At 37.2% G+C, this 16,591-nt stretch overlaps 1 protein-coding gene across 1 annotated transcript in view; it reads left to right on the top strand.

The window, feature by feature from the left end:
* Positions 1-16,591, top strand: part of LOC140239334 (uncharacterized) — a 165,676-nt gene that overhangs the window by 131,641 nt on the left and 17,444 nt on the right. Inside the window, exons 12-13 of the mRNA XM_072319213.1 lie at positions 8,444-8,548; positions 12,101-12,491. Coding sequence (XP_072175314.1) covers positions 8,444-8,548; positions 12,101-12,491 — 496 coding nt within the window. The remainder of the gene's footprint in view (positions 1-8,443; positions 8,549-12,100; positions 12,492-16,591) is intronic.

Here is a 16,591-nt window from a genome sequence, read left to right as displayed (position 1 = left end):
CATCTCCAATTTTCATGCTCTATTTAGTCTAGCTGATATGGATGAATAGCTTTCTTGTCCAGACTCATGTTTTAGCTGAAAGCGTAATTGGATCCAGCTAATTCAGTATCATTTGATTATAAATCAGCCTTGGGTATAATGAAGGAAGATCCACTTTACGGGCTCTTTCAATTTCATGCTGAGTATTACAATTTGAAATCTTTGCTGTGTAATGCACTGGGATTTTTAAGGCACTTGATTCAATTTTGCATTACCCCCTCCCATAGCTAGGCGTAAATGTGACCTTGTCCGCTTTTGAGCAAGCGCAATATCAAATTTCTACTCTGCCGTTCACTCTGGCCAGGCATGTAGGCAGTATGTTTTTTCCCTGTCAAGTCGGCAGTCAGAGAAATCCTAAAACTTATCGAAGTGTGAGACTGATGGTGGAGGTTGGCTCGCTCCTTAATTAGAGGCAAGAGTTCTTTTTTTCCCCCCTCTCTCTCTCTTCATCTTTCTTCTTTTCATGTGCCTTTTTTTTTGTGGGGTGGGGGTGGGGAGGGGATGGGGAGAGTGGAATGTGTGGATGTGATTAGGACTTGTCGTTACCATGGCATTTTCCCTGCTAGCCAATGACTGGTGTTTGCATCTGATAAGATAAATGAAATGAGAGACAGGAATGAAATGTGTAGACTATTTATCAGAGTTGTCTGGCAGGCATCACTGTTACTGTATCATTGTCTGAAATAATCAACAAAAAACAGGGCAGGGAGCTGATGTTGCCAATTTGACGAATGAGATTGAAGGTGGGATCAACACATACAGACCGATTGTGGCTTCTACCCCTTTATGAAGATATCAGAGTGCTACATGGCATTGTGAGGTCAAATGTTGTTGGAGATGAGACCTCCTTCAGATAGGCCATTCTCTGATAGCAGAATGAGCATCAAATATTGTCAAGGCATGTCATGTTTCAAGGAGAAATGTACAAAGATCCATCTTCCCTATTAGGGAAAATGGAAGAAATCACAGTTAGAATACCTGGAACTGGTAAAGTGATTATATTAGCTGCTGAGGTTTATTCTTATCTCAATCTAGACAGCAAATCCTGTTTTTAAATTTAAAAGGAAACCGTTAAATCCCCATAACCTACACAAAGGAAGAATTAAGGAAGACAGTATCTTTTCTTCTTTTTTACTCTTTTTTTGACTTTGTACAAAAATTGGCAGTGATTTCATGATCTAGGTTGTGTTCCAGTAAGTTGTTGCTGCATTCATGTTAGCAATGACCACATTGAGATTAAATTGTTTAAGCATTCGTACACCTGTTCTTGGTCAGGATGATACAAAGATGTGATGCCTGTGATCAAATTTGCTCGCTTCTGATCCCCTACCCCTTTTCCAAAACAAAACAAACAAATGAAATAAACAAACAAACAAACAAAACCAAATTGAGAAAGTGAGAGAGAGATAGAGATGGCGCCATGACTTCAGTTTAGACATAATTTTATGCCGTCCTTCATTATTGCTTTGTAAAACAAGTAGAGTTATGTAGTGAAATTACAGCAAAAATTCCCTGAAATTTCATGTATATAAAAACAAAGAATAGAACAGAGTTTTGACCATTTGAATGTCAGCCATGTAAACTGACCAGTGTCCCTTCTAAACTTCCACCAGGGTTAGGTGCTAGTGTCCAAGCTTTCATGTGTCATACCCCTCATTCAGTTACACTAATTTACTTTCTAATAAAGGAGCAGTTTAACCATGTCTCTATCACAACATTTGCAAGACGGACAATTTTTTTTTTTTTTTTACATCTAACTTAATAAAGGTGGTGAAAGCTGTCATTTAATGCAAAAATAGTGTTTGTTTTTTATTCTTTTTATTTATTTATTTTTTTTGTCTGAGAAGCAAATGAGGAATATAAAACTGTGATATAGAAGGTGCCATCTATGGCTGAGTGGCAAAAGAGAGTTGTTTCAAAGGACCCATAAACATTTGAGTGTCGCTAACTTTCAATTATTCTACGGACCCATGTGCAGACTTTCTATGATCGTCCGTTTGTTATATTGACGGAAGTCTTCAAAAGTAGCTGTCTCTATTAAAGGTGGTGCACAAACCAATCGGTCAGTGACTCTGGCCGCAGTCAGTGTAATGTGTGCTTCCTTGAGCATGATGGTCACTCAAAAGGTCAGTCATATTGGTGAAAACAGTGTGATGAGTAACATTTTCATTTTCTCTGACCATTAGTTGCAAGAAAACATATCAGTGAGTCTAGACAGGAAAACCAGTTAAAATGAGGACCTGCATTACTTTGTAACACACACTAAGTACCCATATCTGTGTTGTACTTTTGGTTAGTTGTAGCCAGGTTTTGAAAATTCTGCATTGATTTTGCTCTTTGAATGACCAAGAAAACATGGAAGATGGTGTCATCAATCACTCACTCTCCCAAAGCCAAATTCTAATAACTGTAAAGGATTTTTTTTTTTTGTCTACAGGGGGAATATCAATGTAATAATCAATTGCCCAATGAATTTTGTAATGCATTAACTTCAAGATCTTTTCAAATGTTATTATCTGATTATTTAGATAGAGCATTGTAGTAAAAAAAAAAGACTCAATGAAGTACCATGATTATGTAACAGCCTTTTTTTGTGGGGGGAGGGGCGTATGTGAGTCTTGCTTCTTCTTTTTATACCCCCGCCAAACGAAGTTTGAAGGGGGTATATAGGAATCAGCGGACGGTCGGTCGGGCGGTCGGTCCGTTGCAAATCTTGCATCGCGAACTACTTCCTCAGTTTTCAACCGATTCCCATAAAACTTGGCACAGATGTGTGCCTTGGGTTGTAGATGTGCAAGACGTATTTTTTGACAGTACCCAAAAGTACATTGCCATGGTAACGGCATATTATGGGCAAAAATGGATACAAATCTTGCGTCGCGAACTACTTCCTCAGTTTTCAACCGATTCCCATAAAACTTGGCACAGATGTGTGCCTTGGGTTGTAGATGTGCAAGACGTATTTTTTGACAGTACCCAAAAGTACGTTGCCATGGTAACGGCATATTATGGGCAAAAATGGGTACAAATCTTGCGTCGCGAACTCCTCCCACAGTTTTTGATCAATTTTTATGAAATTAGGTACAGATGTTCATCTGAATATGTTAATGTGCAAGACACATATTTCCGCAGTGGCAAAAAGTGTGTTGCCATGGTAACGGCATGTTATTGGTAAAATATAGGGCAAAATGCTTCATGGCAAAACTGCTTCATCAGTGTTCTTCCAATTCTCATGGAATTCATATTGAATGTTTGTCTTAGGATATAGGTCAGCATGACACATTTCTTGACAGTGACAAAAAGTATGTTGCCATGGTAACAGCTCACATATTATGAGCCAAAATGATGGAAAATTTTGTGTTGCAAACTACTTCCTCAGTTTTTGCCCAATTTCCATGAAACTTGGTACAGATGTGTGCCTTTGGTTGTAGATGTGCAAGACGCATTTTTCGACAGTACCCGAAAGTACGTTGCCATGGTAACGGCATATTAATGGCAGAAGATCAAGGAAAGATCTTGCGGATTTAACTACTTCCTCAGTTTTTTGGCCAAAGCTTATGAAATGTTGTTTTGACCAAAGCTTATGAAATGTTGTTTGGCGGGGGTATAACCAGTCGCTGTAGCGACATTTCTAGTTTAGGTTTGTTCTCCTCCTCTTCTTTTCTTTTCCTTGCTCTGCTTTTCTCTATCCTATCTCTGATTATTGTTGACTCTCACTGTAACAGTTCTCTAAATGATTTTCATTATTTTTTTTTTTTTTTTTTTTGCTCACGTTTTGTGTATATGGTGTATTATTATTGTATTGTAAATTCGGGACCCTGTAGAAGAACAGTCATATTTTGTAGATATGACTGAACGGGCAATCCCCCGTTTCTTCATACTTTACATATATGCAATGTATATGCAACTTGTGTGTATTTATCTGAAGATGGAAATAGAAACAAACAAGCAAAGGAACAAACTCAGAACAAAATGTAACCAGTTTGACTGAGGCATAGTTTGTCACTAGTTAAACTTTAACCAGGTTCTGATGTAGCCAAAAAGAGAGGATGCTAATAATGTTGGAGGACAGTGATAATAATATTATCCTTGGACAAGTGATGATGTGCTTTCTTGCCACCCTGTACTGCATTTACTCTCCATAATAACAGGTGGATTGCCACTAATCTCTTGCATTAAATCTGGACCCACAGTTATCCGCCCACAAATCTGAGTAATAATCCCAGACATACAATTTGATGTATTGCCTTTGAGAAACCAGAAATGACTCAGAAGAATATGTCTCTTCTCCCTCTTCAGTCGACCTTGCAGTCTGCCACGCCTGGCTTGGAGAATTTAGGCAATAAATGCTTTTTTTTTTCTAAAATTTAAATTAATTTCATATTTTACTGCAGTTGCAAGCGTCCTAAATGGAGCATGTATGATTTTTGTGACATATCAATCGTGATCAAGGACCAATCGTTGCCTCCCCCGGGTTCCTAAGTTCTAGGAAATATTAACACCGTAGGTTTATCTGTCATACATCTTCATCCTAGCAATCAAGAAATGTGTGACAGGAAATTAAAAGCTGACCCATATACTAGGATTGGGAAGATGAAACTGCCAGTGCTTGATATGATTTTTGAGCTGTAAGTAGGTCACTGCAGTCACACTTATTATATTTGTATCTGATTTGCCATCTAGGTAGAGGCGTGAATATCAGAAGCTGAAATTTTCAGAGAATTATTGATCGGGGGGGGGGGGGGGAGGGGGATGATGTGTTCAAATATTAGCTGTGAAATAACGGCAGTCAAAATATGAGAGATATTATAACATGTATTATATGAGTTATAACCAGTGAAATGTTGGTGATCCAATACATTATGGTGTGTTGTATATAGGATCCTACTTTTGTATGAATACTGTAGATGAACCCCTACAACTTGATGACCCTAGAATTACTCACATTACTGTTGCTTTAATATCACAATATCCTTTAAATGTATGCAATCTTCATAGTTAGACATGTTATATTTCATGGACATTACATTTCTATACTCTGGAGACATTGTGTATTCCTGCAACACTTTGTATGGCATTACCTTGTATATGAGGTATCATACTAGCTTCCAAATAGGTGTGATTTTAGAAGGTTTTGAATTTGTATGATTCAGCTTCAATTGAACCTCCCTTCTACAATTACATCTCTGCTCTTACAGTGTATTCCAGACAAAACGTAGGAAAGGTGGCAATTTTCCTGCGCAAATAGCAAATCTGGAACCAATTTGAGAAATGGTCTCGCCTTTCTCTTACTAACATTTTTCATCCAATCAAAACAGCCCTGAAGGTAGTTGCATATGTTTGGATTCACTATTTATTTGCTGGACTCAGCATTACATTTTTTTGTGCCCAGTGATAATAGCTTGGTAGTGAATGACCTGGCCACTTCAAAAAACAACTCAGAGGTCTAAACTACATTCTGTCTTCTGCTATTCAGTTTTGCCAGGAGGCAAGGTTTTCTATGCCAACAAGACACAAACCAAGTTGTGACCTCAATCTAGTCTTGATTCAAGCTTGCTAGGATTCATTCTTATTCCTTCTTCAAACATTTGTTCTCGACATATTCAAGTCCTTTGATAGTAAGGGAGAGATAAAACGCATGTTATCAGAGTGTTATTGGAGGTAGCTAAGACACAAGGCAAGATTTTGCACTTCTCAGACACTTTCCCATTTTTACTTACGTTGCTCTCCAATTCACATTTCTGTCTTCCTGCCCATTCATTTGCAGCACTCATCTTCCTTCTTTCTTCAGGATGAGGTGTTAAAAATTGATTTCGTTCCAATAGTCATGAGATCTTCAAAGATGATCATGGATGGAATGCGGACGATTTCAGAGCTGGTTGAAAAGCTGTATCAAAGTGACTTGAAAAAGACTAATGAGATATCTTTGCTGGATCTCCTTATACCTGTCAGTATGAGATGGTAAAGAGTAGGCTGAATTGAGAGGTAGACAAGGAGTATTTAGTTTGAGTCACACAGAAAGGGTGTGTCACTCATCTGGTGGAGACGGATGTTACCAGGTGGTGTGGTAGGTGGATGTTGCTGAACTGGTGGTAGTGGTAGCATATTGTGTTTCTCAGAGATGGTGGTATCACGCGGTACCACTAGACAGAATTGCTGTGGAATACACCAGGTAAGATTTAGAGGGAACAGGTGCAACTTTAGAATAACCCTACCATTCACACAACCATGTTGTATGAATCTTTCATTCATCCGTTGAAGACGAGTCCTAAGTATACTCGGGCAGGTGTCTATGGGGAAATGAGTGCAGGTGTCTATGGGGAAATGAGTGCAGGTGTCTATGGGGAAATGAGTGCAGGTGTCTATGGGGAAATGCGTGCGATGGCAAAATCAGCCCGTCCTCAACGGGGTAATACCCAAGGTAGAGCTAGGTTAATAGCTGGTGTTAAAACTTGTGCTCATCTCCGTATGAAAAGTGTCTAATGTCAGATATGTGTTGTTGGGTATTTGTAACAAGTCTTGAGGAGTAGGCCCTATGTTCTAATTTTCCTCATATGGATGATTACAACTTGGAAACTGATGATGCAGCCTGATGATACACTGTACAAAAGTGTTACTGCTTTCTGTGTTGGGTCTATGTGTGTGTGTGTGTGTGTGTGTGTGTGTGTGTGTGTGTGTGTGTGTGTGTGTGTGTGTTGTGTGTGTTGTATGTGTACACATGTCTTTCTTTATCATATTATTCTTGTTTGTTGTTGTTTTACGACAATGATGACCTGAAATAATCAAAGGACAGGATGTACATTTTAGGATAGTGATGGACGATCAAGGGAACCATATCTTCTGTTTTCCTTGAATGTGTAGAGATTAATGCTGTTATGAGTTTGTGTTTCATGGTTATCTGAAGGACAGAGATATTGATAATTGCTTGTTTCATGGCAAAGTAAATTATCAGAGGTTTGGAAGTGATGCAACCTTGGGATATCAGTCTATATTTGTGCGATGTTGCTTGTGTTTACATCATATTTGATGGTCATTTGCTATGCACCTCATCAGTACTTCCGAAGTAAGATGAAGTGTCCTTTCCCCGTATCATTTAAACGTTAATTCTCTCCAGCAAAATGAGTGGGAAAAAAGTGTGTCTCAAGACCTCAATCTCTGTGTTTGATTATATATACAAGGTACCCAAGAGAAACATATCACAACAGTGTTCTAGACTGCTTGGAGAAGTCTTTTAACTTCAGTAGCTAGACTTACAGTTTCTAATGAACATGTATTGTTGAGTTACACCTCCCTGTTGTCTGTTGTAAGTGATTCTTCCTTTTCTTCACCTCACTTACAGCTAGAGACAGGAGACTGTTAATGGAGAGTGAGAGAGTTTTTAATCCATGTTGTATTAACAGATCTGGCTCCACACTGCTGTTTTCTTCTCATGCCTCACATTTCTCTTCAAATTTGCTAACAATAATGACATAATGTTGTTATAAATATTTGTCAGCATTTGCTTTGGTCTTATATTAAGATATTGCATAATATAATTATGTTATATGTAGTCCATTTCCTTTGATGTCTGTATATTACTTATCTCTTTGTGTAAAGTACATAGGAATAGTTCCTATCACAAAACAGTGGCAGAATACAAATATGTCCCTTTAAACTACCTTGTGGGCTTATGGCAATGATAACCAACAGCCTTCAGGATTCTTGTCAAACTTGTCAAACTATCAAGTTTTGAATTGAGAAAAGCAAATGGTTGGTCTGCATGGAGAAAGTGTGTCAGAAAGATGGGAGAAGAACTGACCTCAGTAATTCTCCAACAGCCAGCAGGTTGACCTGTCACCTTATAGCACAGCAGTACATTTTCCGATAGAACACAAAACAGTTATAGCCTGATCTGAACACACAAGGCACAAAATGTAACATGGCAAAAGACTGATATGTATTCACCTCCTATGCACTTTTAGACAGTGGTGTTCTTTTCATGGACTTCTCTGTTTGACTATAACATCTTGTTGATATATCTCTTGTAGTATGCACTGGTTTAACTGACGATCTATTTGACAACTCATTCACATCTATTCAATGACCCTTCACCATGATCAACTCAATGACCATTCACCAACCATGTTTATATATTCAATGCCCATTCACCTTGAGTATGATGTATTCAATGGTCCTTCATACCATGATCAACTCAATGACCATTCACCATGTTTATATATTCAGTGACCATTCACCATATCTATGTATTCAATGACCATTCACCATAGCATATTCAATGACCATTTACCTTGTGTGTTCAAGTTCAAGTTTCAAGTTCAAGTTTTATTTAACCAATTCATTAAACATTTGACATTTTACAAAAGGATACAGCATTCACTGACCATTCCCAATCTTTTCTGTGCAGCAAACTGACCCTTGAGGACATCAGCAAACCCAAGGACTACAAGCACATCTTCCATGTTGGCGTGGACGGGAAGGTAGAGGGCGACCCAACGTTCGGTGGAGACTAGTAAGTCACTTTAATTGTTTCTGTATCAGTCGCTATCCTTACTAATAATCACCTGTTAATGGTAGATTGAAAGTAAAGGAGATAAAGATTCTTTCTTCTTTTCATCATATGGATTTAAGGAAATACTAGAAACATTTGACAATTTTGGGTTTTTATTAGTGGAAAACAATCTTGATTCTTAGAAGTTGGTGGTTATTTCCATGAAATAATAGATAAAATAATAGATATTGTATGACTTCATGCAAGTGATATTAGACAAACGTGTATGAAAACCCAGCTAGGTATGGTTTTTTTTTTGGTGTTTTTTTTTTTGGTAGTATATACATTGAGAGACATTTTATTTCCATTTGTGCTTCCCGTCAGACTGAAATCAAAATCACAATTTTGCACGCCAAGAGCCGAGTCCCATTTCCAGTTTCCTGTTTTTCTGCTGACAGTAGATAATGAAAGAGGATTGGTCACATTGAATGTCTGTTAGTCATTGCTACCATGGTTCTTTCTATTTTGCCTGATCCTCATTGTGTGTTTCGATAAAGGTCTGTGTTTACATTCTGCAGTTGATGTAAATAAATCATTGATGGTCCCTCATTTGAGTCAAACAATTCATTTTTCAGAACCCTACTTTGCAATGACCCCATTTCATTTGCACTCCCTTTCAAGGGTCATTATGATAATGCATAGAATGTGATTATGAAATGCGTACCCGACCTATGGTGTAAAAAAGAAGAAGCTTTTTCAGCCGTCTTTGAGTCCCCACTAGGCTGCTTAGACAGACTTTTTGTCATCTGTCCTTGTTTGGTGATGTGATGGAGTTGAAAGACCAATCAACCCGTCATTTTCTTTCCCTCATTTAGAAATCATTCATCAGTGACTAATAACCAAACAGTCTCTGGTTGCATCGTCAATCTGGTAGTCGTCAAATATGAACTCAGCATGGCCCATGTCATGTGACTCAGTGTCATGTGATGATATTAAAAAAAAAAAACCAACAACTGTATGATCAGAAGCAATATGTCTGTGGAAGTTCATTAGTACTATATGTCCAAGACAAAATGTTTTTGAATATGTATGTGGCACACATGGAACATTGTGGTAAAATAGTCTGATCCAATATTCCAAAAGTAGTCTGGTTTCTGGAGACTAGCTTTTATGGTGGAATTATCTGAACTGAATCAGTCACGCACTGTCTGCCATGCTCTGTCATCCCATTTTATTCTTGTGCTTATTTATTCATATTTTTGTCTTTGGTTGAGTGACTTTGGATGACACCATGATTGGCATTGCTTTTCATATCAAAATACCAGTTTTCTCTCTACCAGCCTTGTGGTAGCGATGGGTTTAGCTGGAATGGCAAATTAATTGCATCATGACCGGAAGCAACTCATTGTTTCTGGGAATGACAACTCATCTAGTCAAGCTGTTGTTTCGTGATTCCATCCCAACTCTTTGGCTATTTGTCCCTTTTGTCAACAGAAAAAAGTGAGCGGGCATTTAGGAGAAGAAAAACAAGATAAAAATGTAGTTTTTGCAGTACGCATTCAAGTTCAAAAAAAAGAAGAAGAAGAAGAAGAAATGCCCTCATTATTCTCATCTAAGCCTGAGAGGTTTATGAGTCTTTGCCTTGGAGAGTATGCAAATTAATAACTTCTTAATGTCTGGGATAAAAGTTTTAATTAGAAAGATTAACAGTCCTTGTTCACTTATAATCTGTTTTGAGCATTCATTGTATGATCACAAACATTTTGAATCATCTGTATTGAATAGGTACACTGTAAATATTTTACATTTTTCTGCCAGTAGAAGTACATATTGTATTCTGATATCAGTTTTTGTTAGATATTGGTATCATGGCTATTTACTCCTTTTTTGGAATAAAGCAATATTAAATAAAAGATCAAATATGATTATTTGTAACCTTGTTACTGTGCACATTTGAACATCAGACATTGTGAGATGAGAAATCAAATGTGAAAATTACCCAGAGGTCTTGTATTGAAAGCATCATTGTTAGTACACAAGGAACGTGGGCGGGTCGAGACCATAGGCCCAGCAAACAAAATATCGTGATCTTCATCGTGATTGTCCAGATAGCCGTGACCTCGGCATGACGTGTATTTAGACAGATTCTCTGAATGGAAGGCTGACTGGAGTGTGTCAGTGAGGAGAATCCATTTGGTATATAAATCCAATTTAGGCTGTGCTGACTCATATTCACAATGGAGTAGGCAGGACGCATGCTGCATCGTTTCCACGGCAGTTGCTTGCTCTACAAGGTGTAGTTGTAGTTGAATGAGATGAGCAGGGATCTTCTTATCAGCAAGTTTGGACCACCGTTTCATCTGTGCTCTTAGTGGAGAATGGATTCATATTCCTGTGCTTGTTTTTGGCTGTGTTCATAAGATTTTGTGCACTGAGAAACAATGTTTAGAAATTTTGTTCCAAAGGGAGGATTTTTAGGAGTTTTTCTCAAGCATGCTCCTGGCTTGTTCCGACTGTGCCATTGCACCTCTCATTTACATGCTCAGCTTGTTCCTTGCCAATTAGGTCAAACAGGGATCACACTTTTCAATCTACAGTAGATCAGCTGCTGAGCTGAGCATTTTTTGCAACGCAATTGACGTCAGTTAAATCATGTTCAAGATTGTGGTTGCATTTATGATACTTTCAAAACCTTGTTTCAAGTGAAACTCTGTTCTGAACGGCACCCCTACACTGCGTTTCAAAACCATGTTTAAAAGCTGTGTCTTTAATCATGACTCCTGTTTATAGCAAAATGTAAACCACCAAGCATGGTTTCGAAACCATGCTTCTATACCGAAAAGTTTGCTATGAATACACTCTGTGATGAGTGATGAGTTAGGATTGTTTTCATCTGTGCATTGTTGATCAATTGACTTCATGTGGCAGAGTGAGTAGAACTTTAGGTCTTGAATTACAGTGTAGGACCATGACTTGTATAGGCTAGAAAAAATCATATTGGTCTTACGTTGATCAATCAATTTTACTAATCACACTGTTCTGCCTAGATGTAGGTGATTGCAGTATACTTGTATCAGTTCCTCGTCTGACTCCATCCAGAGGTCAGTGGTATACAACCTAGCAGAATGTCTGAATTAAAATTCTTTTGCATCAGCGTGAGTGCCGTCAGCAACATAATTCCATATTGCCAAGATTATCAATCCTTTCATTCATTCTTAAAACATGTCATTTTATGACTGATTTTTTTCTTTTTTTTAATATTTGTAACATTCTCACTGGGTTTGTGCAACGTTCTGCAGAGAGGTTTTTGTTAAGGAACCATTTTTTTCTAGCATCCATAAGATTTTGAGATAGATGATAAAGGCAGAATGACTCAGTCACAGTGTACAAGCCAAAGACAAAGAGCTCTGCAGTACCTTTCTTTAGATGTTTCTCCCAAGCATCAATGAAGAGGCACAAGGCTGTAACCTCCTGAGGGAGTTACATCCTTCTGTTTCTCACCTCACGATGGCTGTTTCAGTAGAGTGATTAATGGCTAACATGTTTGCATACAATTCTATCTACCCCATCCAGTCGTAACATACCAAAGAGTGAATCCGACAGCCCCTCAAGGTCTTCCTCAGGGCGGTCGGACTCCAAGTCCTCATCACCTTCCAAGTCGCCGGCCAAGCCCAAGAAAAACAACAACAAGAAGTCGCCGACGATAGAACTCTCAAAGGAGACCATTCTTCCACCTCCCAACGGATTCGACTCCGGCTCCACCGTCAGTGTCCCCGACGTCGTACCGTCGGTGACGTCACATGAGAGCACTGCACCACCCACACAAGAGACATCTCACAAGGCACAGTTTGCGGTACTAGCAGAGCCGGAGGTGACCTACACCAACGGTACCAGCAGTGAAACCTTTAGTAGCCACAATGGGGAAGCCAAACACGAAAGTCCCACCACAACCGACGACCTCTCTGTGAGTACAGTCATTAAACTCTCTTAGTCTCTCGTTACCACTGGAGACTTCTCAAGTACAGTAGGATATCAGTGAAATGTAGACTGGGTGGCACCTAAAAGGTTAATTCTGCTCTCCTACTCATGATTATTTGATGCAGACTGACCATTTGGACTGCAAGTTACATAGCCACAACCTAAGTCAGTCATTCTTTTTTTCAAAGTGCCAAGTTACAAGGGGGTTTATATGTGTCTTCGTACTTCCCACCAAATATGAATAAATTTTCTCCGAATTAAAAGAATCAGATCCTTGAATATCTGTATGAATGTTACAGAAATAAGTTCAAATTTGCAGTTGAAATTGAACTGATATTGCTTGATCTTTGCGTAGATGTCATACACATTTTAATTGAATTACTAAATGGTGTGGAGAGCAGGGCAGAGGGCTTTGCTGCTGCAGGTTGATGTCAGGACATTTTGCAATTCCTATTCGCATTAGTGCTCATACCTCAGTAGTAGAGCTAAAACTAATCTGCATAGGTTTATAGACAAGCTGAGTTATATCTTTTCAGCTACTTTCAAATCAAATGCTATGCAAACATGTAGATCAGAACAAAGTCAGCATCATGGCTATCATTCATATCACACATACAGTGTATTATTAGATACAGCAGTGTAGCTTTATAATCCTAGCAATTTTAAACTGTCACCACCCAGGGACAGAGACATTGTCCACTGTGTCCATATGTCAGTTATTTGTGATTAATGATGATGATGATGATGATGGTGATAATAACAATAATGATAATAATAATGATAATAATAATAATAATAATAATAATAATAATAATAATAATAATAATAATAACAATAACAATGATAATAATAATAATAATAATAACAATAACAATGATAATAATAATAATACTACTACTACTACTAATAATAATAATGATAATAATAATGATAATAATAATAATAATAATAATAATGATAATAATAATAATAATAATGATAATAATTATGATAATAATAATAATGATAATAATAATTCACATTTATAATTTCATGATTAATTCCTGTTTTTTCCTATACCTTGAGAACAACTAGAAGTCGTGTCATTCTTAATATGGTATATATTGTGCATGTATAATGTTCATAACTACACTGAAATATGCTTCTGTTCAGGAGGTCAGAGTTCAGAGGTCATATTCTTTAGGTCAAAAAAGGGAATTCTTCATTCCAACTAATAATTCAGGAAGCTTATGATGAGCTCAAAGCAAAGTTTGTGTGAGGTTGAAACATTCCAGAATTACAGAAATCACCTTGGAGATATATGATAGATTTGATAAAGGTCAGAGGCCAAGAGGTTAAATCAAATCCGACATCATTATTTGCCACCAGTTGAAGAAGACAAATTCATGAATTATGTCAGTTTGTATAGGAATATTGATGGTATGACAACTTACCATATAGGTATTAGATAAATCTTTGGATTATTGATTGTAAATAATATATTTCAGTACTGGTATTCAAAGATATAAAATTGAAATTCTGTTTGTTGAATGTGATTACCCAAAAACACCCCAACAGTTTGACTCTGTTTTTCTTTTTCAGTTTTGTTTATGAATGTTTTAGTGCAGGGCAAATGACATTTTATGTTTAGACAACATCAACAACAAGATAAGAATATCATGCGATTGCTTCCATGGTGTTTGCATTGAAAGGTGCACTATGATGTGGTACTGTATGTGCAGGGTTACCAAACAATGTACACTATTAGAGTGCTGCCATGGTTTTTAGTTTCTTTAGTTACAAAATTTGTTAATACTTTAATTTCTCTTCAAATTCTCTGAACTTATTCATGGCTGATATTATGATATCATCTTTTTCTCATTTATCAGTGCTTACTTAACTACAAAGCATAGATAGATTAATTCAACAGTGAAAGAGCATATTATAATCAGCTAATCGGTATTTACTATCATTTTGCCCTTTCCTGTTCATATAAATATTACTTGGTCATCCTGCCACTGAATGTACATGAATCATTGTTGTTTTGCAGTTTGTTTGTTATGTCTGTGTGAAAACAAATTACTGTATGATCATTCTGTTATCTGTTCAAAAGCTGACAAAATTTTACCTTATCGTTTTTGTCATTTTGTAAATTGTATTTAATCACCTTTGTCCTGCCCAATTGAAAATGGCACAATCCTTGAAAAGTATTTTCCTTTCTTACATGGTGTAAATGGAAAGACATGATCACTTTTGGACCAGAAGGATGCTATATATGCAATGAAGAGAGCTTGTGGACATATGCCCTTCTGCCTTCTGTCCCGGTTGGGCTATTTTTTGATAGTGTTGTGTCATTGCATCTTGGGGTCACATAGGTTGTTTTGCGCTGATTAAATATATTCATCATAAAGCAAATATTTTTGTAAGTCAGCTAGTAGGCTGTGTATACACAGGGAGTAACAGGAATATAGGATCCAGGAATTTGTTTGCTTGGTTAGAATTTGAACAAAAAAACCCCAAACCTTTGTTTGCTGATATTGTCATATGGTATATTATGTCACCAATATTAAAAGCTCAGCTGGGGTGCTGATGATCTACGGGTATTTTGAGAGCTGTCAGTTTTAATGTTTAATGAGTAGATGGCAACAAAATTCCGCATCTTTCAAGTTTTATTTGAACTATGGGACCCGACTGCAAATTTCCAAAACTACTTTAAAGAACCATACACGTATATCAAAAGCCTCTGATGTTGACACTAATGTCAGACTGGATAAGAATTATTCTGTTAATGGTTCCCTCAAACCAGGTTAGTTAATTTTCGTTTGACAGGTTTTGAGCTGTAATGAGTTTTTTTTTTTTTTTTTTTTTAAATAACCTAAAACACCAAGGGCCACACATGCTGAGTTCCACTGTCCCATAACTGAGCGAATGATGCACTTACATAAAATTCATATTTGAGCTTGAAAGATGAAAGCTGTCACACTGCATGGAATCTAAATGATTCATTTATTTCACACCTTGCAAAGAAAAGTGAAATGTGTACCTACCAAGGCATGTGTTCATACTCTCCAAATGTTGGACTTTGACAGCAAATGACAAGAATGCCAGTGAATATATCTCCAGTGGTAATCAATCACAGAACATTTTGTCATGTTTCAAACCGCTATGGAAGACTGAATCCCTGACATCTTGTTTTTCCTCTTCTCTTCGTGTGTCTGTTTGTTTGTTTTTTATCCCTTGATCTGCTCTCTTTGTTAAACGTTTCAACAAACCTTTGCAGCTTACTCCGGTACGTATCCTGTCTCTCCGTGGTGTCTTGTCCCGACTAATCAGCTTGCTTGTCATCTTGTCTATCCACCGCCTAATATCATTCATCAAAATCTCTATTGTAGAAAGGCTTGCATTTGCTTGCTGTAGTCTGCGTGATAATGTGGCAAAAATATTAACCATGTTTGTTTTGTTTTGTGTGTGTGTAGTTAAATTTCCCACTAAACATTGCTGTTTTGTCATTTGTTGTGTGATCTTCATTAAAACCAATTAGTAAATGCATCAGAATCAGACAGCTTCTGTGTGCTGCACAGTTATTGAATTAATTTAATTTAAACTGATGAATTCCAATTTGAATGAAGTTTTGATATTGTGCTTATAGTTGCCATTCAAGGACTGCTTTAACTCGCGAGCTTTCATTTTTATGATAGTGATATTGCATGGATGTATCTAACTTAACTGCTTCCATGTGTCTTATGTAAGAGGTAAGGTACACAATTGAATTTTTACATTTTATATCATATTGATATTATTAGAGGCTCCAAGGTGTCCAAATCAAGAATTTGTTTATTTCTGTTCCTACAGATATCTCACAAGTTTGCAAAATAATGATAAGCTATCAGAATTGTTTCAAAGACATCAATCTCACTTCATATTTTTGAGTTTCAGCGAAGTCTAGGGCAGTTCAACTAAAAAGCCTAAAGATAGTATGTCTTCCAATCTCTGTCCTTACAAATGACTGATGAGAAAACAAAATGTTCTATGTTGCCTTTAAAAAAAGTGAATTGTAAACTCACAATAACCCTTCCTGTGCTGTATCCATCTGTTTTTTACCCACGG

This window comes from Diadema setosum, chromosome 15 (assembly GCF_964275005.1).
Source record: "Diadema setosum chromosome 15, eeDiaSeto1, whole genome shotgun sequence".
NCBI lineage: Eukaryota > Metazoa > Echinodermata > Echinoidea > Diadematoida > Diadematidae > Diadema > Diadema setosum.
This window is presented reverse-complemented; position numbering and strand designations above follow the sequence as displayed.